A 27166-nucleotide genomic window follows, 5' to 3' on the forward strand; every position below is an offset into this window, starting at 1 on the left:
GAATGAAAATATGGGTCTCGTAATATTTTCTAAGCTTCACTGTAATATATACCAGACGTATGACACAAAATAGACACAATTCATTAAAATCTCACTTTTACCTACCTGAATTTCCTCAAAATTTCAACATGTTGTTGCTCAGAACAATTTTCGTATCGGATGCTGTGAGGTCATGCTATGGGGTCATGCTAAGGTAATAGTAATTGGGAAGGTATGATTTTTATTTGTTTTTTGGCATAGTTCATCATTTCAACATATTACAAATCTCAGTTGTACCTTCTAAATTTGCTTTTTAAATAAAATGTATTATGTTTTCGTTAAGAGGAATTCTTTGATCTGATCAATTATCTCAGTTACCAGTGAAACTTGCTCCAATAGATATAATATTTCTGATAAAACTAATATCACCCCATAACTGTTAAAAATAATCTTTTATTTCAAACAAAATGAAGAAAACACACAAATATGTATAAAGTCTGTGTATTTATAAAAGCTTTCATTGGTTATTGCAAATTGCACACAATTGTTAACATAATATAGTAGGCTGTTTATACTATACAGTAGTTCATGCACACGTTCGTGATCAGTAATTTTACTTAGTACATTATATACATGTTAATTTGTTAGTTGTGGATTTATTAAACACATATTTATTTACATATTTATAGAAGCTTCTTAATTATTAACTATAAATAATATAATTAATAATTGAATCATTTGCTGCGTTTAGACAATTGATATGAAAGAGCAAATGACTGCATTACTGACTGCCTAAAAATCCAGATCCCATTTTGATTGAAGAGATGAAACCATTCTATTGAACACCTAAAAACCAAAACAAAGTAAATTGTTGTTATTCTTGCAAATGAGTAAATTATTAGTAATTTCACGTGAAACTGAAACAAAATAATATAAAAAACAATTATACAACTGAAATTATGTATAGACCTAATGAAGTATTGGTAATCGTATAAAACAAAACATATTTTTTCTTCTGTAAAATGCAACATTTTATTTTTAACATTACTTGAATACTGGTAGATATTGAAAGATTATCATGTGCAAAGATTGCAACATTGCATATTCAAATTCAGAACAATATTTATAATAATATAACTCACATAAAAACAAGATTAAATTGTGTTTACTCACCAGATATTGTTTCTCCTATACAGGAGACTGACATGGGTTGAAGTTACAGATTATTCGCTGCCCCTCTTGCATAGATAATAAATTGATTATTCTTCCACATGAGTAAATTACTGTATTAGTAATTTCATGTGGACCTGGAAAGAAAAAAAAAATAATATAAAAAAACAATTATACAACTGAAATTATGTATAGACCTAATGAAGTATTGGTAATCGTATAAAACAAAACGTATTTTCTTCTTCTGTGAAATGTAACTTTTTATTTTCAACATTACTTGAATACTGGTAGATATTGAACGATTATTATGTACAGAGATTGCAACATTACATATTCAAATTCAGAACAATATCTATAATAATATAACTCACATAAAAACTAGATTGAAATGTGTTTAGACACCAGATATTTTTTTTCCTATACAGGAGAATGACATGGGTTGAAGTTACAGATTACTTGCTGCCTCTTGTGCATAGAGGGTCATAATGATTTTTAGCTTGTTTTTATCAAATTGTTTTTTTTAATTTGTATCCAGTTCTATTTTCAATTCCTAAAAAAGTTTTTACAGAAATATAATTCAAATACTTAAAAGCCATTGATGCAATTAAAATTTAATTTGAATGGCTTCATGATAGCTATAATAAATTGGAATTACTTCAGCCTGTACTGAATCAAGACCTTTGCTATAAACATGATCAATCAATGTATTGTTTTCAGTTGTAGAACATGTAACATGTTGTTTGTACTCATTCTCTGCCATTAAATTATTCACTCTGGAAGATTGTTTGAAAAGATTTTCATTAAAATCACCCATTACAATACATTTTGTGCTCATTTTATGTAACTCTTCCAAATGTTTTCTCAAATTTTGACAGAATTGATTAATATCATAACTTGGGGGTCGATAAATTACTGACACGGCAAAAGAAATCGGACTTGTTATTAAAAATGAAACTGCTTCTATATCCTTATTACATATGTTTAATCTGCTTGAAGACGTGTTCTTGGCATACACTGCAACGCCACCATGAGCCCGATGTTTTATTTTGGAACTGAGATCATTTGTATTAGAATACGAATCATACCTTGCTTGGTGATAAAATTTATACGGCTCAATGCGTACGTCAAAAACATCATCATCCTTGTTTAACCATGTTTCAGTTAGACATATGATATTAGAATTCATAAACAAATCATTACACTGAAGATCAACAAAATGTTGTTTAAGCCCTTGAATGTTATGTAACATTATTGAAAATCTAGAAGCCGAATCATGACCTTGTTTATCACATTGTACGTATGAATCCATATTATTTAAGCACTTCTTTATGTTTGGATCACAATAAATCAGACTAGGTTTAAAATTTTCAATAGTAAGTCCAGTTATTGAAGTAACACGACTGAGGCCTACATATGCTTGACCATGCGTAAAAGTATCTTTAAGGCAAACCACCGCTTTATCCATTGTCATTCCTTGCACTTTATGAACTGTGCATGCATATGCTAATTTGAGAGGAAATTGTTTTCGACTGTATTTTTTCCCCATAGATTCTTTAAACATTTCAATTGCCTGAATACCAATGTCATTATTGTCAAATTTTACTTTAATAGATACTGGTTCGGTGTTATGATCAGGTTTGACTATTTCATCAACATGTCCCATACATCCATTCGTTAAGCCTTTTTTAACATCTACATTTTTAATCAACATCACTCTGGCATTAATTGCAATCCATAAATAATTTAGTAAACTAGTTTGACGTGAATTCCGAGGTTTGTCACAATTTTTGCTCTGTTTCTTGCTATTTACTACACTATCTTCTGCTTTAATGCATACAATGTCTGTACAGGTTTTGTGCAACATTTTTTTATTCCATTCATCAACTTGTTTGTTGCGTGGGTAAATATGAACAGCATCTTCACATTCTTCACCTGTTTCACGTGATTTTAGAACTAATAAATCGTTATCAGACAAACAATCATGTTTTTCTTTTGTACGCAATTTGTTTAACAATAAAGCAAATTGTTTATCTTCTTTTTGCCTCATGATTTGATCTAACTGTACTTGCTTAAAGTTGTCTATCCACAGTGAGCTTTCCAATGTGTCTTTATATAACGAACTGCCCATCACCGGGGGTAACTGATAAAAATCACCAACAGCAATTACTGAAATGTTACCAAATGGACTATCGTTGCGTACTTGTTTTATTTGCCTTAATCGTCCGTGGATATACCAAAGTAACCTTTGATTTACCATTGATATTTCATCTATAATAACAATTTGCAACTGGCCCAATTTATTACGAAGTGCACTTATTTTTTCTTCTCCAAGTGGTTGATACGGAAGTGAAATATTAATTGGGATCGACAAAGCGCTATGAATAGTTTGGCCTTTAATATTATATGCTGCGATTCCTGTAGGAGCTAATTTCAATATTGACAAATCATCGGGATTTTCCATAATCTTTCCGAGAATACGTGTCGCTTCATTATAAATACAATTTACCAAATGACTTTTTCCTGTACCAGCGCCTCCAGTTATGAAAGTGTAAAATGCTTCAGGTTTTTTACCATTAACTTTGTCTAAACACCATTGTCTTGTCTTATAAAATATATGTTGTTGTTTTTCATTTAAAGATCGAATCATTTTGTTCAATTCTGGTCTTGGAATATTAAATGAATTAGACTCTACTTTAGATGTTTGATTTTTTTGAATTCCAAAATCTGGAATGAAAAAGTCATCTTCTTCATCATCAACCTCTACATTTGGCTTTGGGTTGTCTAACCTTTCTTTTTCGCTTTCTGGACATAATAGGCTCCATGCATCTTCTTGTGGTCCAAATTTTGATAAACATTCCTGTGCTTCTTCTACATCATCAGAACTTTTTTCATATTGTTCCATGTTTCCATGAACTATTGACTTTACCGTTTGTAATTGACAGCCACATAATTTCACACATCCTTTCTCATGAAATTGTTCATACGTTTCAAAATTTGGAGGTTTTAACTGTTCATCTTTTCGAAATGGTAGAAATAACTGAAGTACACTCAAAAAATATTTCTCAGGTGCTGTATCCATTGGAAATCGAGGGTATCTTACTATAGCATTACTAGTTCGTGTTCTTTTTTGGATGAATCCATACTGTTTTTTTAACTGAAATACATTCTTTTTTTGTTTGTTTCCTTTCATTTCTGATGAACTCAATATTCTATATTCCGAACAAAATTTTGCAAGGCACATTTTATTAAATTCAGAACTATTAGGTCGAGCTTTATATTTGTCGATCTTATTTGGCAACCATGCACTTACATCATCATCTGCTTTGTTTTTAATTACACTTAGTGGTAAACTCATTCTGACAGGATTAGGTCCTACTGGGATAAATTCAACTTTTCTTGAACATTCTTTTAATCTTAAACTACAAACGCGATAAATACTTTCTTGTGCAGACACTTCTCGGTTATTCATATAAACATTACCAAGTTTTCGCAAACTTTGTCTAGCATCTTCATTGCCTTCTTTCACTTCTGATGCTGCATGAGATAAAAGTAAGCCCATTTCCCGTTCAGATTTAGACATGTATCCTATAACGTAAATAATACATGCATATACATTTGTAATATACTGAATATCCATATTAGCATTCCATGCTCTCAATAAGGAAGGATTATATTGATTTACCCACACATCTTGAGGGTTTCTCTTTATAACAATTTTTTCCTCAGTAGCTACACAATTATTTGCTTTCTCAAATGCACTCTGTGTAATACCTAAACTTTGAAAAAGTTCTATTGCATTTCTATATGTTTCTTCATTACTCACAGCATCTTTTACTGAGGTTAACAGCTCCATTGCTTGTTTATTGTCATCATTATCATCATTGTCTTTATCCACAATTGTAGGTCTCATAACAAATGTATTTCCAGAAGGTTGTCTGGGGAAGTTAAATCTGCAATTTGTTCCCTTTTTTTTACATGATTTAGAATGTCTTTTACTGTGAATTTGCACACTTTTAACAATTTCATTCATTTCAGGATCTACAGTTTCACATGGCACAGCACAAGAAATATATTTATCGATAAAATTAATAACTTCTTTATCTTTATCTGTACCAAAAATAGGAGCATTTTCAACCCATACTAACATATGAACATGCGGACTTCCTCTCATTTGAAATTCAATTCGGTAAAAATAATCTATGACTTTACCAATAGGCTGTGCTTCAGACAAAATTACATTTTTCAAAAAAGTATGAAAGCGTTTGTCAAACATTCTGGCAACAGTCACTGGATTTGATTTCAACAAATTACATTTATCTGCCCATTCCAATTCTTCAATGTTTCTTAGGTCTCCTGACTGACTTAACAATGTCGTCATTATTTCTTTCCAACGGAAGTCAGCACTTGAGAATGAAAGAAAGAATGTTGGCTTTCCAATCTGTCTAACCATTGCTATTACATCTTTCTGTGTAGCTTGCCAGTACGGTGGAGTTCCTCGAATTTGTTTTAAAAATTTATAACCCCTATCAGATTTTAAAATTTCCTCAATTTTGGTAACATTTTTCAAATCGGATACAGTAACTTTGCTAAAATCATCCTTTTTACTTGACCCTTTTCGCAATGCAATAGAAATACTTGATAAAATTTGTTGAAGTTCATATAAAGATTGAGCATAAAATATGTATTCTGCATTTTGTGCAAACCTGTTATCTATATGCATTAATCTATTATGAAAATAACGTCCGAGTGTTATTTTAACATCTCTCGTGTCATGGAATGTTGGTTGGCCTGTTGGAAATAGCACTGGAAATGATTTTGCTTCATTGCTTTTATTACTTAATAATGCAATAGGGCTATTATTTTCACACGGTGCACAACAAATTATGTCATTAAAATATTCATCAACCAAATTTTGTCGCCTATCAACAGGTTGGAGACTTGTATCAAAGATAGCACCACACAATCGGTCTTCTACTTCTTCCTCTTCTTCTTCATTGTTTTCTACACATGTTTGATTTTCATGTACCTTAGTATTTGCATTTTCGATATTTTCTTCAGATAAATAATTATGCCATTCTTCATTAATAGCTATATCAAAATAGCACTTGTTATGATCTTGTAAATATCTAAGAGCTTGAATAACATTGGCAGTGTTAACAAATTTATATTTGTAATAACCTTTGTAAGACAACTTTCGCTTCAATTTTACGGAAATTAATTGATCATCAACCTGTGGTCTAGGCAACATTTTTACAGTTTCAATAGTATTTGATGGTACACATACGACTGGTCCATGTATTCCATTCTGTCCACCTTTTGGTAAATTTATTAATTTCATAAAAGGAATGTTTAATCCAATCAAATGCTGCTCTAAATTATTTAAACACCTGAGCTCAGGAGGAATTTCGTGTAGTTGTAAATTGTTTGAATTGGCTTCTGCGGGAACTTTCCCGTTTAACATTTTCCTGTGGCACGTGAAACAAATCTATAAACGACATCTTGGTGATTCGACAAATTCACAAGGTTTATTACATTCATTGTTGCAAATATGCAAATACTTTTCATTTATACAACCCTTATTTTTGTATTTAGCTTTGATGCACTTCATAACTTGATCTTTGAATAACAATTTAAAGCATACACAACAAACATATTCAGGACCACGAGAAACTGTTTTCCTGAAGTTTTCTAAAACAATCTCAAAATTAGTGTTTTCTGTTTTGATTTTTTCCCGATTCTTCATGTTTTTCTTCATGATTTTGTTTCGGAACCCTTCATCACCATGATACTTTTCTGTAAATCTTTGCTTACACCTTTGCCAAAATTTTAAATTACCTCGATATTTCTCAGCCAATTTTTGTTTACAGTTTTGTCTAAATTTCAAATTACTCCTATACTTTTCTGCCAATTTGTCTTTGCATTTTTGTCTAAATTTCAAATTACTCCTATACTTTTCTGCCAATTTGTCTTTGCATTTTTGTCTAAATTTCAAATTACTCCTATACTTTTCTGCCAATTGGTCTTTGCATTTTTGTCTAAATTTCAAATTACTCTGATACTTTTCAGCCAATTTTTCTTTACAGTTTTGTCTAAATTTCAAATTACTCCAATACTTCTCTGCCAATTTCTGCTTACGGTTTTGCCGAAATTTCAAATTAGTCCGATACTTCTCTACCAATTTATGCTTAAGGTTTTGTCGAAATTTCAAATTACTCCGATACTTTTCTGCCACTTTTTGGGTAAGGTTTTCTCTGAATTGTGAATTATTACAATACTTCTCTGATAATATTTGCTTCAAATTTTGTCGAAATTGTGGATCATTGTGATACCTCTCCTTACTTCTTTGTTTATTATTTTGTATAGTTGTATGCCTAAACATTGTATCATTGTTGTATCGATTCTTTTTGGTTTCTTTTTTGGTTGTTCGGTAATCCAAATTAATGTTGTAGTTATGTCTAGCTTTATTTCGTACCTTCACATTATATTCAGGTTCACATTTATACATTTTGTGTTGTCTTTCTTTGTTTTCCTTCCTCTTTTGGAATTTATAATCATCATCACCATATCTTATTTTTTGTGCCTCTTTTACTTTGCGTTTTTTTTCCTCTCTGTATACAGAATCACTTTGATATTTGTTTCCGATTTCATTTGTTTCTTTTGAATTATTGTTTTCTTCTGTTTCCCGTTTAATTTTTTGTCGATTCTTTTCTCTTTCTTTTTTAATTCTATAAGATTGTTTTCGTTTTCTGCTCAATATTTTTACTCTGCTTTCTGAACAAGGTTTTTCAACATTTTTACTCTGTTTGGGTTTTGGTTCTATATCTTCAAATGTGTCACAAGTTTCTTTTCCTGTTTGCTTTCGTTTCCTTGTTGTCACATTCATATCAACTTGTCCTGTTGTTTCCTGAACATTAGTTTGACTCACATTGACAGATTCTACTACATTAAAATGTACATTCATGGTGTACAAAATATATATACCATTGTCAGTTGTAACATCATCTATTCTTCCCGGCTTTTTAGCAGAAAACAATTGCCACGTCAAAAGTTGATCATTAAATGAATAAATATCTGTATTAAGCAAGTTTGCCATTGCACTTATTTCAGTATTGGATGCCCACGTTCCATTATCCATTACTCTTTTTTTAAACACATATTCCTTAACTGATCTATATTCGTGACTAAATGTATTAATAAATAAGTCATCAGTTTCCAATAAATGATTAGTAATTGCTCTTCTTAAAAGTAAATGATTATTTTCAGTCCCAGAAATAATGTATGAAATTGCACGATAAAAACAATTACCATCACCTGTAATATTTGTAATTTGAAGAGGATGTCCAATCTGACTAGCTCTGTTAATACCACAATTCATATCGGTATGTTCACAATGAATGCCTACTTCATTACACATGTTTTTCTTTTGTGCTTCTGAGGTAGGAATAAATTTAAAATTCTTGTCAGGTCTTTCTGCATACTGAACATTAACAATTTCAATATCACTATCACTTTGCCATCCATTACTTGATGAGACATGACCTTCTTTATTATGTTTTTTGCCTTTAACGTTAGAATCAATATTCTTGTCTGGTAATCTTGTACTACATTTATACTGATAAGACGTACTAGGTTCATCAACGTCGACGTTTCCCAAGTTTCTTTGTTCACAATTATCATCGAGCACAGAAGCGGAACATAACATCATAGACTTATTTTCAATATTTACACCAGTCAGTTCAAACTCGGTTTCATGTATATTACAGTTCATTGACCTTGCTAATCTTATACAATAATCGTACACACCTTGCCAAGATGGACTGTAAAGTAAAATACTCTTTCCATGTTTACTAACACAACCAAATCGATCTCTTGCATGTGGATCAAATATAAGAAATCCATTTACACGTTTGATAATAGAAAATGTGCTTCTGTTGAAATTCATAAAAAATGCATCATGTTGGTGTAATTCTTGTTCAAGAGCTTGGTTTAATGACAAGGCTCCATATTCAGCCATAAATTCGAGATTTCCATCTATTATGCCAAAAACTGATTCTTTGGGAGATATTACAAATGTGTTATCCAAGATATCCAATTCTTTCGGCAGTTCAGAAATCATTAAAAGGTCCTCGTGCATAGTGGAATCTTTCTGAATGTAACGGTACAACTCGTTTCCAAGAGTCAATATTGTATCAAGGTCTTTGGTGTAAAATTCATTTCTATTCCTCTTTGTAGAATAAAGAATAGCTACAAGACTATTTGCAACACACTGTTTACCACTTGCAAAGCCAAATCTATAATTCCCTTGAATAAAATTACCCTGTGCTACAGTTATATTTTCATTACTATTATATACTTGTAATTCATTTATTGATTGTGTTTTCTGCCTTTTTCGTGTATTTTTTTGTTTTGGTACATCATCGATTATGAATTCTTCCGAAAAATTATTTTTTGTTAAAACTTCAATATCCACATCGATTGTATGTTGGTCACATTTAGGTTTAGTATGGGACCTAATTTTTTCAGTCACTGCTTTTTTGCATCCGTCATCAATTATCAATACTTCATTTTCCTCAAATTCACAACTTGCACATGTTTGATTTTTATGATCTGTACCATTACTATCAATTATTCTACTTCTGTCATTCATTTTGCTATTATTTTGTGCTTTCGCATCGTCAGTCGCTGTGTTGTCGTTTTCTACAGTACATTCTATTTTAAAATCCTCGTCAGTTTTCGTTTCAGAATTGTCATTATTACCCATGTTCTTTATATCTTTCATAGTATCGCAATCATTCTTTAAATTCACATTACCTTGTGCTTTTTTGTTATCAATCTTCTTAGTTTTGACAAAACGACCCTTGTTATTTCGTAAACGTTTCGAACCACCACCTGATTGTTGTTGTATTCCGTTTGTTACTTTGGTATTTTTCAAAACATCACACATAGGCCTACCACTGTCGTCAATTATTGTTTGTGAATTTCCCAATACATTCGTTTTAGCATTTTCTTTGTTGTATTCTCTGTAAGTATTTGTATTCATATTCCATTCCATTTTGTTATTATTTCGTCTTTCATAGAAATCTTTTACACCTTTGCCAATATATTTTACACCTGGTTCTATACTTATACCATTTATAACGCGCTTTCTCCTTTTCTTATTTCCTCTATTTTTACATCTTTTTTTTCTGTTGTCGGTTCTTTTCTTTGATTTTACCCTTATCCAATCACTACCAAGTAAATCTTCACTTCCTGTTTGTTGACATTTTTTTAATTTGGCATTATTACGTTTTTCCTTATTTTTCGTTAAGTCTGCAGTGACAGATTCATCAGGTTCTAGAATCGTATATCTATTGAAATGACAGGGAATACCTATTTCACCCAATATGTTATCAACAAAATTACTATACCCACACATTGAACAAATCCAAATTACTCTGGAATCACATAGTTTGTCTTCAAAAACATCTCTTACACATTTCACATGAAAATATTGACTACAACAGTCACATGTTATGCAATTGTCGTCTGCTTTCACTTCAATACTACACAAATCGCATGTATCATCAAACTCTGAAGCGACCTCTGTACTATAAGATAATATGTTTATGATATCATCAATTATTTGTTTAAATTCCGTTGTATCTTTGATAACTTCACAATCGACATTACATGTATCATCATTTTCCAGTTTTATAGTGCTCATGTCTTTGACATTCTTAGATAAGCAACATTGGTCAAGTAGGTCCAAGATTTCATCAATGACTGTTTCAAATTCTGTTGTATCTATAATACCACTATCAACATTACCAGCTGTATTGACATTATTGTACCCTTTATTTGTATTTTCTTTATTATTCTTAAAAAAGCACCATAACATTAAGAAGAACATTAAAAACAACATACCAATAATAAAGGTTATTAATAGTGTATCCATTATGTATGGTTAATCAAATCCAGAAATTGTTTTCAAATTCTATACAATTGATGTATTCTACTTCGTAATTACTTTATACAAATATGTTTTTTTTCCTGCTAAACTTATATTTATCTTTCCAAATTGTGTTTCGAGACAACTAATGTTTATATTCACTACGCCTAACTTTTTTGGTTCTGCAAAAGCCTTGATAAAGTTTCTATAGATAATAGAAAGATAGATAGATTTAGATAGATAATAGACTGCTGTCTATAAAAAGATTTGAGATTTCGTTTTATTCATCCAGTGGAGATTTTGCTTAAAATAATTCATCCAGTGGAGATTTTGCTTTAAATTTGCTTTCGTTGTTGCTGATATGGAATACTTATAATCGGTTAATCCTCGTTGGTACTCTCTTTCGGAGAGCAGGATCTCTTTCGGAGATCCGGGTCTCTTCTGAGACCCAGCGGATTAATTCTTCAAAACTCTGCAATAAAAGAGAAAGAAAAATTATTAATAATGTTATATATTTTTTCTACCCCATGACTTATAAGAGAAAATTCTTGCATAGTATTAGTAGGCATGCTCAAGCAGCATAATTGTAATACGCATGATATAATCATTCACTTCACAATCTTTGTGCGAGTTAATCGCTTAATTAAACTCATTAGTAGTTAGAGATGATAGATCAAAGAAACATACTATGTTGTGAGTCATAACTTGAAAATAATGTAGTCCAAACTATATGATTCTAGTTGGTATCTTTTACATAACCCAATTTTTTTTATAGGTTAAAATAAACTACAAAAACTAATGTATTTTTTTTAATAAGGCCCTGTCATAGGTATCATGTAAAATGAATAATGATTAATCGGCAGCACACGTGACTCATAATACACAAAATACTGTATAACACATTTCATGGTAGCTGTAGTAGATTTTACCGATTTTAAATGATGTAAACTTTATTTTGCATTTTTAACAATTTGTAATGTATTTGTTTTATCACATCTTGATATTAACTGTATCAAGGGGTGTAATTGCTTCTTAATCAATGTCTGAAAAATTAATAAATTTCCTCAAAATGACTTTGGGTATGAGACGGCTGATTAGGGCCTACATGTAGTCTCAATGCTAATTTCATTTAATATTCACAAACAATAAAATCTGAATTATGTAAATGTTTCATAATAGAAAATGCCTACAAAATAACAGGCAACAGTTCACAAAGTAAGGAAAATATGTTTTCTCCGTTTAACAGATAATCTACTAATACTCACAGCTGTAGCTGACACTGTAGGCCTATGTTTTCTACAATCTAAAAAATACAAGTAAAAACATTAATAATGGCAATAAACAACATAAAAACTTTTTCCAAATCAACATGCTTCTTAATCAATGTCTGAAAAATTAAGAAATTTCCTCAAAATGACTTTGGGTATGGGCCGGCTGATTACATGTGGTCTCAATGCTAATTTCATTTAATATTTTAATCACAAACAATAAAATCTGAATTATGTAAATGTTTCATAATAGAAAATAATGCCTAAAAAATAAAAGGCAACAGTTCACTCCCAATCATGAGGCCATTAATCATCTCTACAAATTATTTATTTTAATTTATGTACACTACTTACGATATTCTAGAGATTATGAAGTAAAAACAATGTTATTACACTATTGTTTATCTCTTCCAACAGCTACAAGACAAAAATATATTCTATAAAATATATTATAAAAATCAATACAAATTGTGATCAAAACAGCCACAACATTTGGGCGCTAGTTCTGTTTCGCACCTGTCATTTATTTCGATTCAAAATTTGTTTAGTAACTTTATCGTGAGTACCACACCTTAGAATTAGGCCTCAAATACTTTTATGAAGGAGATCACACAAAAAGTAAAAAATAAATCCTTTAAATTGATGAATTTACAGACGTGTTTCTCGCCCATCGGTTCGTGAATTTCGCATAGGCCTACGCCATGTTCAATGTTGTTGTGTCTATGGAGCGCCAATTCACATTGGCAAAATATATTAAAATTGAACGTAATTTTCACTAATAAATGCATTAAATATACGCATTATAATAATTGAGTTTTCAGCTCTCTATTATGATTGCTCTTTTGGCACTCCATAGAAACAACAACATTGAACGCAAAATTCACTAACCGATGTGCGATAACTGTAAATTCATCAATTAAAAAAATGTATTTGTTACTTTTTGTGTGATCTTCTTCGTAAAAGTATTTTTGCGGCCTAATTATAAGTTGTGGTACTCACGATAAAGTTACTAGGCCTAAACAAATTTTGAGTCGAAATAAATGACAGGTGCGAAACGGAACTAGCGCCAACATTTGTAACAATGAGATAAGACAGGTGCGAAAGGGAACTACGCTGACCTACACTACTACTAGGACTACTAGACTGACCTACAACATGCTATAATTGTAAGCTCATTCAACGAGTCGTTGTTTCTTCTCTTTAATTAAGAACTTATAAACTAAAAACTAAAGTTAATATATATATCCAAGGTGCAAAAGGAAACTAGCACCGTTTAGTCCTACTAAAAACAGGCTAGGCCTAGGTACACTGTGTAGTAGACCTATTTGTTCATATTTAACATACACATCAGGCCATACACGATTGTCGTGCTGCTCCGGAAGCCATCGGGCAGAAAAACTTCACGACGTTTGTCATCTCTCAAACTACAGCCTTCCCGTATGGTGTATAGCACACTAAACACATGCCTCTATATCATTAGGCCTAGCTAGCCTAGAGGGTAAGTAGAAATTACAAAACAACTACAAATTAAACAATCCACATAATTTCTTACCTATTTCTAAACAAACTTGAGTTTGTTATCAAGTTTGTTATTTCTTAATATTCGTTATATATCAAATAGTATTTGTAATACAGTATTATCAAAGTTATTAATATAGTTTTCTTGTATCTTGTATCAGAACGACTCTGTACAAACCAACATGGAGTTATCAACACATGAAGTATGGCATGCAATCCTCGCCAAAATTACCAATATGTAACGAATAAAGGAAATTAGTTGTGCATCGCGTATCTCTAAAACGTGTAAACATAACATTTCATAACTTTGACAGCATATGGGCATTTACGTGAAGTTGTGCACCTCCTATTTTTAAATGACTTCAGAGTTGCGCAACATGACTTACGCACGTTTTTACGAAATTCGCGTATTTAACATAGATCGAAAACCATTATAACAATTTAAAGTTTAATTTATATCTTGCGCTAACTGACTATGGAAAAATGGCATGTTTCACGCGAAGTTACGCGCGCACGTGCGTTTAAAATCTAAAAACGCAAAAAATCTATTTCTAATCAATTTTCTACGCGTTTCATGTCATTTTAAACTTATAAAAATTCCCACGCGCGCGTAGCGTTATTTTTGTTTTCTAGCCTTTTCTAATAATTTTACCAATTTTAAAACAATTTCGACTTAATATCACGTCATACGAGCACGTAGAATTTGACAATTTGCGCGCGTTTTTGATGAAAAAGTTCAAAAATTCGTCAAAATTATGCTTTTTTTAAACAGTCATAAATTCTAAACTACACGGTCAACTTTTTGTGGATGACATATTCTGGAAGTTGATGAGTTGTAAATATCGGATCATGCATCAATATGGCTAACCGGACATTTTAACGTCATCGTATGGCCACTCGAATATAAAATATAGGATTTTTGTCTCTTTCGCATAGCTCATCACATTTAATAGAGCGCATCTCCACTTATCCGTATTCCATTTCCCCCCATTTTGTTATATTGTCTAGGCCAATCAATTTTCTTTCGCATAATCTACCATTTTTTAAATTGTGATGACGTCATCATGTCCAAAAGCGTCAATAACTTGGGTCCCTTATTTTCACCTATTCTGCACTGTATGTAGTACGTATACAGAATATAGTGTATACCGTATATACTTTGACGTGACACAAAATAGAGAGCGCACTAACATTATTTCAATGGCATAATCGTTTTTCTGCGCGCAATATTCTAACGTATGACGTGCACGTGGCGTTTGCGCTGCGGATAACCTAACTCGTCCGAAGTGACGAGTTCAAGTCTAGTTTAATATAATCATTGTGTACTACAAAACTTTTCAGAGACTGACTGAGTCAAGGTGTTTTTTAGACTCAGCCTTGCTAGTGTCTCAAGTGGAAAAAGGTTTACATTATGAGGTTTGTACACTTTTTAGTATTATTAATATTATATTTAATCTTAATTGTGTATTTTTTCAAATAAAAGAGTTTTTAAATATAATTTTGTATAAAACACAACTTTCTGTGCAATTATAATTTGTTTCCATTATAAAATATTTATGATTTAACAAATGTTAGTTTATGGTTTTATTTTTTAGACTAATGAACAGACCAGCTGAACATGGCAGAATGTATGAGCCAACAAATATTGAAAATATATTTAACATCATTACACATGGGGTAAGAATGATTAATATGGTTATTCTACTTATGCCTTTTCACACCTAAACAAATTTAGAGTTAGCTAAGACCTCAATTTTAACCATTACTTATTAAATTGGCAATCATGAAAATTGCATCATATAGGTGATGATAGTATGTTTAGAAATGATTGATTGATTTTTAAAGTTGTTTATATCAGCTGTTGCCTTTTCACTTTTTTCCGAAGGCTTTTCCAACTTTTGTCAGTCCTTGATTGATTGATTAAAAAGTGATTAAGACATAAAAAAATCAAAATAAACTTGAGTTTGATGAAAATTGTTTATATAATGTAGTTATGGATTCTGCCAAGTTGTCTTGGATGCGTATACATGTTACATCAGTCAACCAGCGTTCAACACCAAATCAGCGCTGTCATTTATGGCTTAGCTCTCATCTGTCTGTTTAGTGTTTCAACACTGTTTCACCTTGTAGCATGGAGTGGAAAAAAAGGGTATGAAAAGGATTCTACGATATTATTGATTATCTACTCGTACACAAAAACCAATCCGCTATTTATCAATTCTATGGACACTGATATTTACTAATTTCATATTTTGGTATTCACATAATTCAGATTTTTTTGGTCCTTGCTGAAATTCATGACAGGCACAATCGCTCCTTCTATTCACAAGTTTCCGCTTTTTGGGTTTAGCCGCTCTTATTTATAATTATTTAATAATAATAAAAATACTATCACTACACCGATTGCTTTCTAAGTGTGAGCAGTAGGGCCTACAGTAATGATGGCATTATTGATATTTCCATGTGATTCTAATTATGCTTTATTTTTTTTATATTTTTATCAAATTTCCCTGTGTTATCATTTTTTTACTAATTAATTTTTATTTCCTTTTAGTGCTCTACATTTTTATCTGCATGTCAGTGACAGAGCCGTTATCTACTTATTCATTGCCTCCTCATATACACCTTGGTAAGTTACTTCCCTACCACCGTTCTCTAAAGCGTGGTTCCCACTAGCGACGCAACACAAGGACATAACGCAACGCAAGTGAATTGACCAATCACAAGCGATGACTTATTCGCTTGTGATTGCTAACTGTCTATAACTTCACTTGTCATTGGTTAAAACGGTTGCGTTGCGTTTACGTCCTTGCGTTACGTTCTAGTGGGAACCAAGCTTAAGAATTTACCTTATACATGTTTGCTTCCTCAACTGTACCTTAACATACATTAAGCTCTGTCTACACTATCAAACTTTATGTGTCAAAAAAATGCGATGTGCCCATATATGGACAGGTTGATGTCATATCAGTACCATATTTAGGCATATTACAACCATATTTGGGCATTTCACACCTTTTTTTGGTCAAACTTTACACAACTCTTTTACATGTTCTTTAAAATTGGCATCATTCCCCTTTTCAGCACGCATTATATTTTTAGTAAGGCCATGGTTTCTTTGTTCAGCACTGTCAAGTGGTTTGATAAATTGGTTTCAATGATATAATAGATTTGTTTATACTTTAGGCTATTGCTTCGTGACATGGGGCCGGCAGGAGAGCAGATGCGCTGGTTTATCTGGGTTATGGCAATTCTTGGAATTTCATATAATTATTGTTTTTATGAAAAGTAAGTGTAAATACTTTAGAAGTTTTATCTAACACATGTCTTAAATACTATACTTATGTTTATGATAAAGCCTAAAAAAATGTTATATTGAAAAAAAATCTTGGGTCAGCTTTATTTTAAATTGAACATATAGGCCTAGTATAAAAGTTATTGAACATATGATGTACAAATTACATTAACTTTTCTATAGCGTCCTCTATTTTTTAATTTTAGGGTTTTTGCCCAGTAGGTTGTAGCAAAACATAACACAAAATAAACTGTTAAAAAAGAGGAGGAGAAAAAAAAGGAAAAAACGGAATGGACACGGTTTTTTAAATTTTGGGTAGCATAACAATAGGTTTAGGTTCAATAACATTTCCTATCTTAACATGTTGTTTGATATCATTGCATACCATTTGTCTTCTGCTTGAATATTTATTTTTCTAATTCTAACCATTTGGCTTGTTTATAGATTTAAGAGGCTTGAAACGTGTTTCTACTTTGTAATTGGTTTTTTGCCTTTCATTTACATTATTATGACAACATCATTGGTAAGTTTTATTTTATTTTTTTACCAGCAGTCCAACCGTGTCTGATTCATTGAAAATTTTCACTGCACTTCACCAAATTTAGTAACCTTTATCAAATATAATGTTTTTTTACTTTTCAGTCTAAAATCAACACAGATGGTTTATTTCGAATGGCAGTTGGTGGGTTTATCTACGTTACAGGCGTCTTATTCTTTAAGAGTGATGGTAAGATTCCGTTTGCCCATGCTATCTGGCATCTGTTTGTCGCTGGTGGCGCTTATGCTCATTACTCCGCAGTCGCTACCTACTTATACGCTGAAAACTCACCTGACATTGAGTGATTAGATTTGTCAATGTTTTTTTTAATACTTAAAATTTAATCACAAACCATTGTTGTCTATTTGTGCCTAGCTTACCTGGATAAACTAATATTGGCCTATTTCTGTCCGAGAAGAACACTCCTCGAGTACATCAAAATGGTTGGGTTGCTCACACTTTATAAAGTATACCATTGTCTGATAGGGGGATTCAATGTATTTGAGTTATAGCACTCTTCCCTGAGAGAAATAGGCCATGTCGGTAAAATTTATAAATTGCATCAATTAGAATAAAGTTGTATATAATTCATTTTGTAATAAATAGATTTAAACACTATTTTAAAAATTCAATTCAAAGATAACAAGAATACTTTTTAACCTGGAGAAATTGCAATATTATATTGTATTTAATTTAAATTATTATTTATTTTAATAGTTACGTACAATCATCTAATAGTGACACTCTTTATAATAAAATTATCGTAGATACTATTTTTACATTTAAATGTGAGGCTGTACATGTACTGTATATAGAATCTTGCATTGTTGTGTTGAAAAGATGTCGCAACAATAATTTGTTTACAATCATGGCCAGATGTTTTGGTATCTTTGGCGTGCCATAGTATAATAATCATCATTTATGTATTCATGTTTTTTTTCTCAGTAGATTTATTGTTAATACATCTATTATATAGAAACCATTTCAACCCTACTAGATTGTAACTTACCTAATATCTTTGGACATTGTGGCACATAAGGCTGCTAGGTTGTAACTTACCTAATATCTTTGGACATTGTGGCACATAAAGCTGCTAGGTTGTAACTTACCTAATATCTTTGGACATTGTGGCACATAAAGCTGCTAGGTTGTAACTTACCTAATATCTTTGGACATTGTGGCACATAAGGCTGCTAGGTTGTAACTTACCTAATATCTTTGGACATTGTGGCACATAAGGCTGCTAGGTTGTAACTTACCTAATATCTTTGGACATTGTGGCACATAAGGCTGCTAGGTTGTAACTTACCTAATATCTTTGGACATTGTGGCACATAAGGCTGCTAGGTTGTAACTTACCTAATATCTTTGGACATTGTGGCACATAAGGCTGCTAGGTTGTAACTTACCTAATATCTTTGGACATTGTGGCACATAAGGCTGCTAGGTTGTAACTTACCTAATATCTTTGGACATTGTGGCACATAAGGCTGCTAGGTTGTAACTTACCTAATATCTTTGGACATTGTGGCACATAAGGCTGCTAGGTTGTAACTTACCTAATATCTTTGGACATTGTGGCACATAAGGCTGCTAGGTTGTAACTTACCTAATATCTTTGGACATTGTGGCACATAAGGCTGCTAGGTTGTAACTTACCTAATATCTTTGGACATTGTGGCACATAAGGCTGCTAGGTTGTAACTTACCTAATATCTTTGGACATTGTGGCACATAAGGCTGCTAGGTTGTAACTTACCTAATATCTTTGGACATTGTGGCACATAAGGCTGCTAGGTTGTAACTTACCTAATATCTTTGGACATTGTGGCACATAAAGCTGCTAGGTTGTAACTTACCTAATATCTTTGGACATTGTGGCACATAAAGCTGCTAGGTTGTAACTTACCTAATATCTTTGGACATTGTGGCACATAAAGCTGCTAGGTTGTAACTTACCTAATATCTTTGGACATTGTGGCACATAAAGCTGCTAGGTTGTAACTTACCTAATATCTTTGGACATTGTGGCACATAAGGCTGCTAGGTTGTAACTTACCTAATATCTTTGGACATTGTGGCACATAAGGCTGCTAGGTTGTAACTTACCTAATATCTTTGGACATTGTGGCACATAAGGCTGCTAGGTTGTAACTTACCTAATATCTTTGGACATTGTGGCACATAACCCTCTAGATTGTAACTTACCTAATATCTTTGGACATTGTGGCACATAAGGCTGCTAGGTTGTAACTTACCTAATATCTTTGGACATTGTGGCACATAAGGCTGCTAGGTTGTAACTTACCTAATATCTTTGGACATTGTGGCACATAAGGCTGCTAGGTTGTAACTTACCTAATATCTTTGGACATTGTGGCACATAACCCTCTAGATTGTAACTTACCTAATATCTTTGGACATTGTGGCACATAAGGCTGCTAGGTTGTAACTTACCTAATATCTTTGGACATTGTGGCACATAAGGCTGCTAGGTTGTAACTTACCTAATATCTTTGGACATTGTGCCACATAAGGCTGCTAGGTTGTAACTTACCTAATATCTTTGGACATTGTGGCACATAACCCTCTAGATTGTAACTTACCTAATATCTTTGGACATTGTGGCACATAAGGCTGCTAGGTTGTAACTTACCTAATATCTTTGGACATTGTGGCACATAAGGCTGCTAGGTTGTAACTTACCTAATATCTTTGGACATTGTGGCAGCACATAAGGCTGCTAGATTGTAACTAATGCAAACAACTATATATAGATTTATATTACATACTTACATACTATAATAATAAATAAGATGAAATTAAGTAACTTGTTTCTAAGGGAAGGGCTGGCTTGGCAACCAAGTTTGTTGGGGGACCAATTTAGAAGTTTGAGAAGAAGCTAACTGGGAAACTAGCTGATTTGAATAAAGTTTTTTATTTTCTAATGTATTCTATCTATATTATTAAAATCCTTAAAACCTTGGCAATGGCTTTGTACCTCAGAATATTCCAATTGTTTTAATTAATACCTCATAAATTCACTTTAAAAAAACCAGTTTATCGCTGAATTTTACTTTCATACATAGATATAAACATTATAGTATTTATAATGTAGAGTATGTACATTGCAAAATACTGTGTTGTGTGTGACTTCTATACTCAATCATTAATGTGTTAAGCTTGGTTCCCACTGGGACACAACAGAAGGAAGTAAATGCAACGCAAGCTAGTTGACAAGTGATGGTTTCAAATAATCCATTGCTTTTGATTGGTCAAATTACTTATCTTGTGCTTATGTCCTTGCGTTGCGTCCTAGTAAAAACCATGTTTTAATAAGATACAGTATTTTGATATGCAGTAATCATGTGCAATAGAGTAGATTGGAAAAATAAGTTATAAATAATTACTGAAATTGCATTTTACAATCACATGACACATATTGTTATAAAACAATATAATGAAATATTATTTTGTGTTTTTGATACCTTTACGAAAACCACCAAAATGTCTGTGTATGATGGATGGAATTGTTTTCTTGCTGTTTACTATGTCTCGTCTTTTCTTTGTGTAGATATGTAATAGTTTAAAATGTACTTAATAGATTAGTACGAATGTTTTCAGATAAGGATATACTGTATAATGCAATATACTGTATAATGCAATATACTGTATAATGCAATATACTGTATAATGCAATATACTGTATAATGCAATATACTGTATAATGCAATATACTGTATAATGCAATATACTGTATAATGCAATATACTGTATAATGCAATATACTGTATAATGCAATATACTGTATAATGCAATATACTGTATAATGCAATATACTGTATAATGCAATATACTGTATAATGCAATATACTGTATAATGCAATATACTGTATAATGCAATATACTGTATAATGCAATATACTGTATAATGCAATATCAAACAGAATTTTGCTTTATTGGACATTTCTTTAGCGTAAGTTATTTCTATGTTCACAATCAGTGGTGTAATGGTTTAGGAACCCTCAGTGGTCCTCCAATGCTGGAGGCCTCAGACGTTTTCATGCCTGTTTTTCCCTCTGGGCACTGCTCATGGTCCCATAAGCTCCAGAGCTCCTGGGTTTAGCCAGTGAGCGCTCATAGCCGTTACTCCACTGTTCACAATTTTTCTTAAAATGGAACTTTTGTACTGTATTTTTAAATTATAATTATTTACAACAATCAATTTGTACAGGTCTATAGTCATTAATAGTATTGCACTATATTCAATTTGATGTTTATGGTTCTAAAATTGTATTAATTCATATTTTTGTCATGCGTCTTTCTAGTTTTATACACTCATTTTTACGTTGACCTGTTAATTGCGCAATATAACACAATTCTTTTCTTTTAAATATAAATTTGTAATAATAATCAATATTATAGTGATAATAATAATAATTTTATAATATTTTTATTTAGGTACTAATGAAAACTATTAATGTTATGTTGATAAAATATTTAGTACACTGATAAAAAAAATATATTTAAAGTATCATTAAAACAATAGATTGGACGAAAGTATTTGGATGATTGTCATCTTTGTGTTAATGTTTTATTACTTGAGCTTGGAATTTAGATTGAAATAATTTAATCGGGTATCCTGGCTTTAAACGTTATGACTTAAAAAAAACACATAGTGTTTATTTTGATAGGAAATCAATCAATGAATTTTGCCAAATTAATCATAAGGCAAAAATCAACTGGTTACGTACAACTAAATCTACAAAAGAAGAAGGCACTAACGGCGTTCCATACACAAAGTATCAAAAACACGGTTTTTCGGCCGACAGCAAAAAAAAATGCCACCAAAAGCTAGAAAGCGAATAACAGAAAAATGTAAACTTCATCAAAACTCTTCTAAAGATGATGCAACTGAGAATGGAAGTGGAAACGTGTAAGTAACAATACATATTATAGTAGGCTGCCCATCGAATTGCTAAAAGGTTTTTAGAGTAGGCCTAGTAGTAGTAGGGCTAGCCTAGCTTACGCAGTCGAGTCCGGGCGGGGTATTGGTAAGGTTTGAAGTGCGTCGCGATGAGTCGAGTTGGCCTAGCTTTTGGGCCTAGCTAGATTCATGCCTAACTAGGTCAACATTTATTTATTCAATGAATTTTATTTAATTTCAAGCTAAAACTTAAATCGATTTATCTTAAAAGTAATTAATTAATTGTTTTTCTTCTTCACTGTTTCAGGCAACAAGATGACACAAATCAGGGGCGAATAAAGATACCCTGGAATCGTATGCTAATGAGGTTTGTTCTGATTGGTGGATTGATATTTGCTATGCAAATGTTTTCAAAACAAGATGACTTGGTAGCCTTTGCAAAGCAGGATGAAACGGTTTCCAATCGACGGCATTCTGTGCCCTGCTCAAAAGATTATGCAGATGATATAAAGAAATTCAAAGGTGAATGAAAGGAGCAATTGTACTTACTGTACAGTACTTCCTGAACTTAACATTTGAGGGCTCAGTTATTTAAATGTTGACGAATATTTAGTTTTCTTTTGTTACAGACTGTGCCCCAAAGCATTGTGGGAGAGTTGTGATGGATGGTCTCATCAAAGACAGTGAAGCTAAGCAATTACTTAAGTAAGACTTACAGACAGGCAGACACATGCTACTGAGGACCTCTATACCCACCTAAGTTAGGGTATAAGCACGTTAATCTAAAAGCTCACCATTCAAGTGGCCCATGGTATTTTAGGCCTAAATATACTATCAGTATTATTAAAAAACATGTCCAAATATTTACATTAAATTGTATGTTGTTTTTCTATCTTTGTAGGATTGCTAAGCAAGGTCTTTCCCTTGGAGGCTCCAATGGTGGGGTAAGTATCATCGTTTTTGTATTAATTCATTTATTTTGCTTTTACTTACAACTTAATTTTATGAAAAATGTTTGCAATAGAATAATTGTTTTGATATTTTCAGGCATCAATTCTTGATCTTCACTCTGGGGCACTATCGAAAGGAGATGCATTTATTGATGTATACCAGTAGGTGTTATTGTTATTAAATGATTAGGTTTAAACCACAAGTCCTAGTCATCATCACCAATGTGTAATAAATTGATTGAACTTTGTTTTTCTTTCAGATTGATTGATAGTCAAGGTTTGAATATATTTACAACAAAAGATTTTGATTTATATAAGTGAGTTAGCATTAGTAGAAGTATTAAGCTCTGTCCACACTATCAAATTGGTTTGACAAAAAAGTGTGATGTGTCCATATATGGTAGTGATATGAATGTCATCGAGCACATCACATTTTTATTTATCACATAAAATTTTATAGTGTAGCTTTAGGGTGCGAAAATTGTTGATCTCACATTGTGGCATCAATTAGATTTTCAAGTTGACTACTTCTGGTGTTTAACCCCATACCAGTTCAGAAAAAAATTTTTAAAAAATATCATAATGCAATGATTTAAATAAACAGTTTCATTCTTCAATTTTCAGGAGAGTTGCCAGTAAAATTCAGTTAGCCATCGCTGGTGAATTTTCAATTCCTGCTAACAGCATTCATTTAACTCATCCAACGTTTTTTTCTCGCATGACAAATAAACCAGCAAAAACAATACATGACGAATACTGGCATCCTCATGTTGATAAGGTAAAGTGTAATGTGTTCATTATAAGAGTGTGTACTGTAAACTTTATATCAACACTTGTTCATTATTTTTATGAAAATGTTAGCGATAATTATGGTATTAATTTTGAGTTAGAGATTATGATTTAGATGCAATTGCATACATGCCAACACATGTTTTGGCCGGGAGACTCTTGTATTTTAGACTCATCTTCCGGCCTAACATCGTGATCCTGGTTTTCCCCATTTTCTCCCGGATTACAAAGATAACTGAATTTTGATGTATATGTGTTGTTTTCTGCATTAAAATACAACAAAAAGGCTTACACAAGCAAATTTACAAATTTTAAGACATTGTACGATCATCTGCTGTCATAATTTGTATTTATTTTTTTCTGAAGTGAAAGCCACCATGCGATACTGCTTGTCGCACTCTGAACTCCTTACATCTCCTGTTTTCAATATTGACCTAAAAAAACACCACCTCCTGTTTTTGACTTCAGATGTTGTCATGTTATGTATGCAATTGTATACAATTCATATGCCAGAATGGGCTGATCTTGTTTATACAGTATAATACAAGATTGTGATTAAATATTAAATATAATAATTACTTTACAGATGTATATTATGCTAACATCAGGTTTATTTTGTTTCAGGAAACGTATACAACATTTGATTATACGTCTCTGCTGTACCTAAGTAACTATGGTGATGATTTTGATGGAGGACGTTTTATATTCATTGATAAAAAAGCAAATTCAACTATTGAACCTAAATTAGGTAAAAAATATTCTTTGTTACTTATCACAATAATTTCATATGTTTAATCACTCTATCTGGTCTTTTAGAATTGTGAGACATCAGTGAATAGTGCGTTATAAATGTTTATTATTAATATACAATAATATATTATTTTTGTATTTGATATTTAAAAATGCGAAAATTTGTATATTTTTAAGACACCATTTTTACAATTATTTACACAAGAAACGTAATCGCACCACTACCAGAGATCTAACAAAATGCTCTGCCTCAGATTTGTGCTAAATATTGTCCAAAAACGTTACATTTATTAAATCATATCTTTTATGTGTTTCAGGTCGTCTATCATTTTTTACATCAGGATCTGAAAACCAGCATTATGTTGAGAAAGTTAGCAAAGGAACCCGTTATGCAATGACTATCTCATTTACTTGCAATAAAAAGGAGAAAATTAAATATCCAACTCTTCGAAAATGAACTAAAATACATGTCTCCTTGCCATTATTATTTATTACATTCCTGTTCCCCCTTCTTTCGATGTGACCTACATAAAAACATAGGGTCTGTTTCTGCTGCATAGCTCTGAGTAAACCGTTTATTTCAATATAGATTTAAAATTTAAATTATTATATTGACTGCATTTCTGCTTAATGTTTGCACCAAAAAGCAAAAATCGTAGTGTAGTTGACTCAAGGTCAGCAGCTGTCAATCAAATAATCATTATTTTGTGTTGCAGCTATAAAGCTGCCCAGCAATAACCGGTTAAATGATGTTCTAACACTGAATTGAACGGGTGTTTTTAACCATTATTTATAAAATTGTCCCTTTTCTGCTCCCAAGTAATTGGGGCTAATTCATTCACCATTTTTAACAGGTTATTTTTATGCAGCAGAAACAGGACCATAGTTTACATCACTATGACAACTAAAACCTTGACCTTAATTCACCTAATGTCACCTTTAGTGTGTAGACCAAAGCTTCTGTCACCATATTCACCAATCACAATCAAGTGAGATACTTCCCTGAAGTCAATAAACATTGATTTCACTTATTAGTGGTATTCTGTAGAGAAATTGTTTTTGATAGTCTAAAGCTCTGTCTACACTATCAAACTAAGTTGGCAAAAAAGTGTGATGTGCCTAAATATGGTTGTGATATACCCAAATATGGTAGTGATATGACATCAGTGCCCATATATGGGCACGTCACATTTGTTGTCACATAAAGTTTGATAGTTTAGACAGAGCTTAAAGTGTGAATGATGAATATGGCCACCGGGTTTTAGGATGCAATTTCTATAGTACTGATAAATTAAGGACCTTTTGTCTTTCGTTTTTTTTTAGAGGAATTTCCGTTTTTTTATATTTCAATTTGAGAAGGGTTTACTCGACTAAGTACTAATAAGCAGACATTTCATATTGCAGAAATATTAAATTGTGCACAAAAATAAGAAGAAATTTTAAAATTAAGATTGATTTATATATTAATTGGTAGGCATATTAATACACTGTATTAATCACTTTTTTTTATAATGCACCGTACTCAATATAAAAAAAAAATTCAATTTATTATAAATAAAAAAAATTATGAATATACTAAAAATAGAAAAACCAAACTGGTTATCATGTAAACTATGATCATGAAAATAGTGTGTAATACTTTTTATAAATTTTAGAAATTCTCCATTTTGGACGTATAAAAGAGGGAGGTTACCGTTATTTTAAGTATATGGGATGATTACTCTTGAATACTAATATAAAAACACTAATGTATTGCAAATATTTCTAATAAAAACAAATTCACTTTTTTAAATTAGTATTTGAATTAGTTTACTTTATTTTGTGTTTATACTATGACTGTAGTAATGACCTAGATAAAGATATATATACAATGCATCTGTCTACTAAAAGAATGAAGAAAATGTACTTTTTGTGTCAAAAAAAATGCTGTTTAATTAAAAATTGTGTGTCGTCCTTGTTTTATCACCTTTGACCCATCGATCGCCAAATGATCGCACACGATGTGTGTGTTGTTTGTAGAAAAGGGGCGTGTCTCATCTCATTCAATCTCTCGC

General features: G+C 31.8%; 2 protein-coding genes across 3 annotated transcripts in view; both read left to right on the forward strand.

The window, feature by feature from the left end:
• The window catches only part of LOC140063180 (monocyte to macrophage differentiation factor 2-like), a 54337-nt gene extending 35980 nt beyond the window's left edge, over positions 1–18357 (forward strand). For both annotated transcript variants that reach the window (XM_072109658.1, XM_072109667.1), the window contains 7 exons: positions 15205–15279; positions 15459–15540; positions 15855–16012; positions 16418–16492; positions 17050–17151; positions 17603–17681; positions 17801–18357. In XM_072109658.1, the coding sequence (XP_071965759.1) occupies positions 15275–15279; positions 15459–15540; positions 15855–16012; positions 16418–16492; positions 17050–17151; positions 17603–17681; positions 17801–18001 (702 nt within the window). In that variant the 5' untranslated portion in view covers positions 15205–15274 and the 3' untranslated portion in view covers positions 18002–18357. The remainder of the gene's footprint in view (positions 1–15204; positions 15280–15458; positions 15541–15854; positions 16013–16417; positions 16493–17049; positions 17152–17602; positions 17682–17800) is intronic.
• A 4153-nt stretch (positions 18358–22510) lies between these two features.
• LOC140063199 (2-oxoglutarate and iron-dependent oxygenase domain-containing protein 3-like) lies at positions 22511–26906 on the forward strand. The gene is made up of 9 exons (XM_072109691.1): positions 22511–22632; positions 22931–23145; positions 23253–23328; positions 23525–23567; positions 23671–23735; positions 23834–23890; positions 24198–24351; positions 24987–25110; positions 25430–26906. The coding sequence occupies exons 1-9, from the start codon at positions 22538–22540 to the stop codon at positions 25567–25569; spliced, it is 969 nt and encodes a 322-aa protein (XP_071965792.1). The 5' UTR covers positions 22511–22537; the 3' UTR covers positions 25570–26906.
• Positions 26907–27166: the final 260 nt, after the last annotated feature.

The sequence above is a fragment of the Antedon mediterranea genome, chromosome 1 (assembly GCF_964355755.1).
Source record: "Antedon mediterranea chromosome 1, ecAntMedi1.1, whole genome shotgun sequence".
In the NCBI taxonomy this organism is placed as follows: Eukaryota; Metazoa; Echinodermata; class Crinoidea; order Comatulida; family Antedonidae; genus Antedon; species Antedon mediterranea.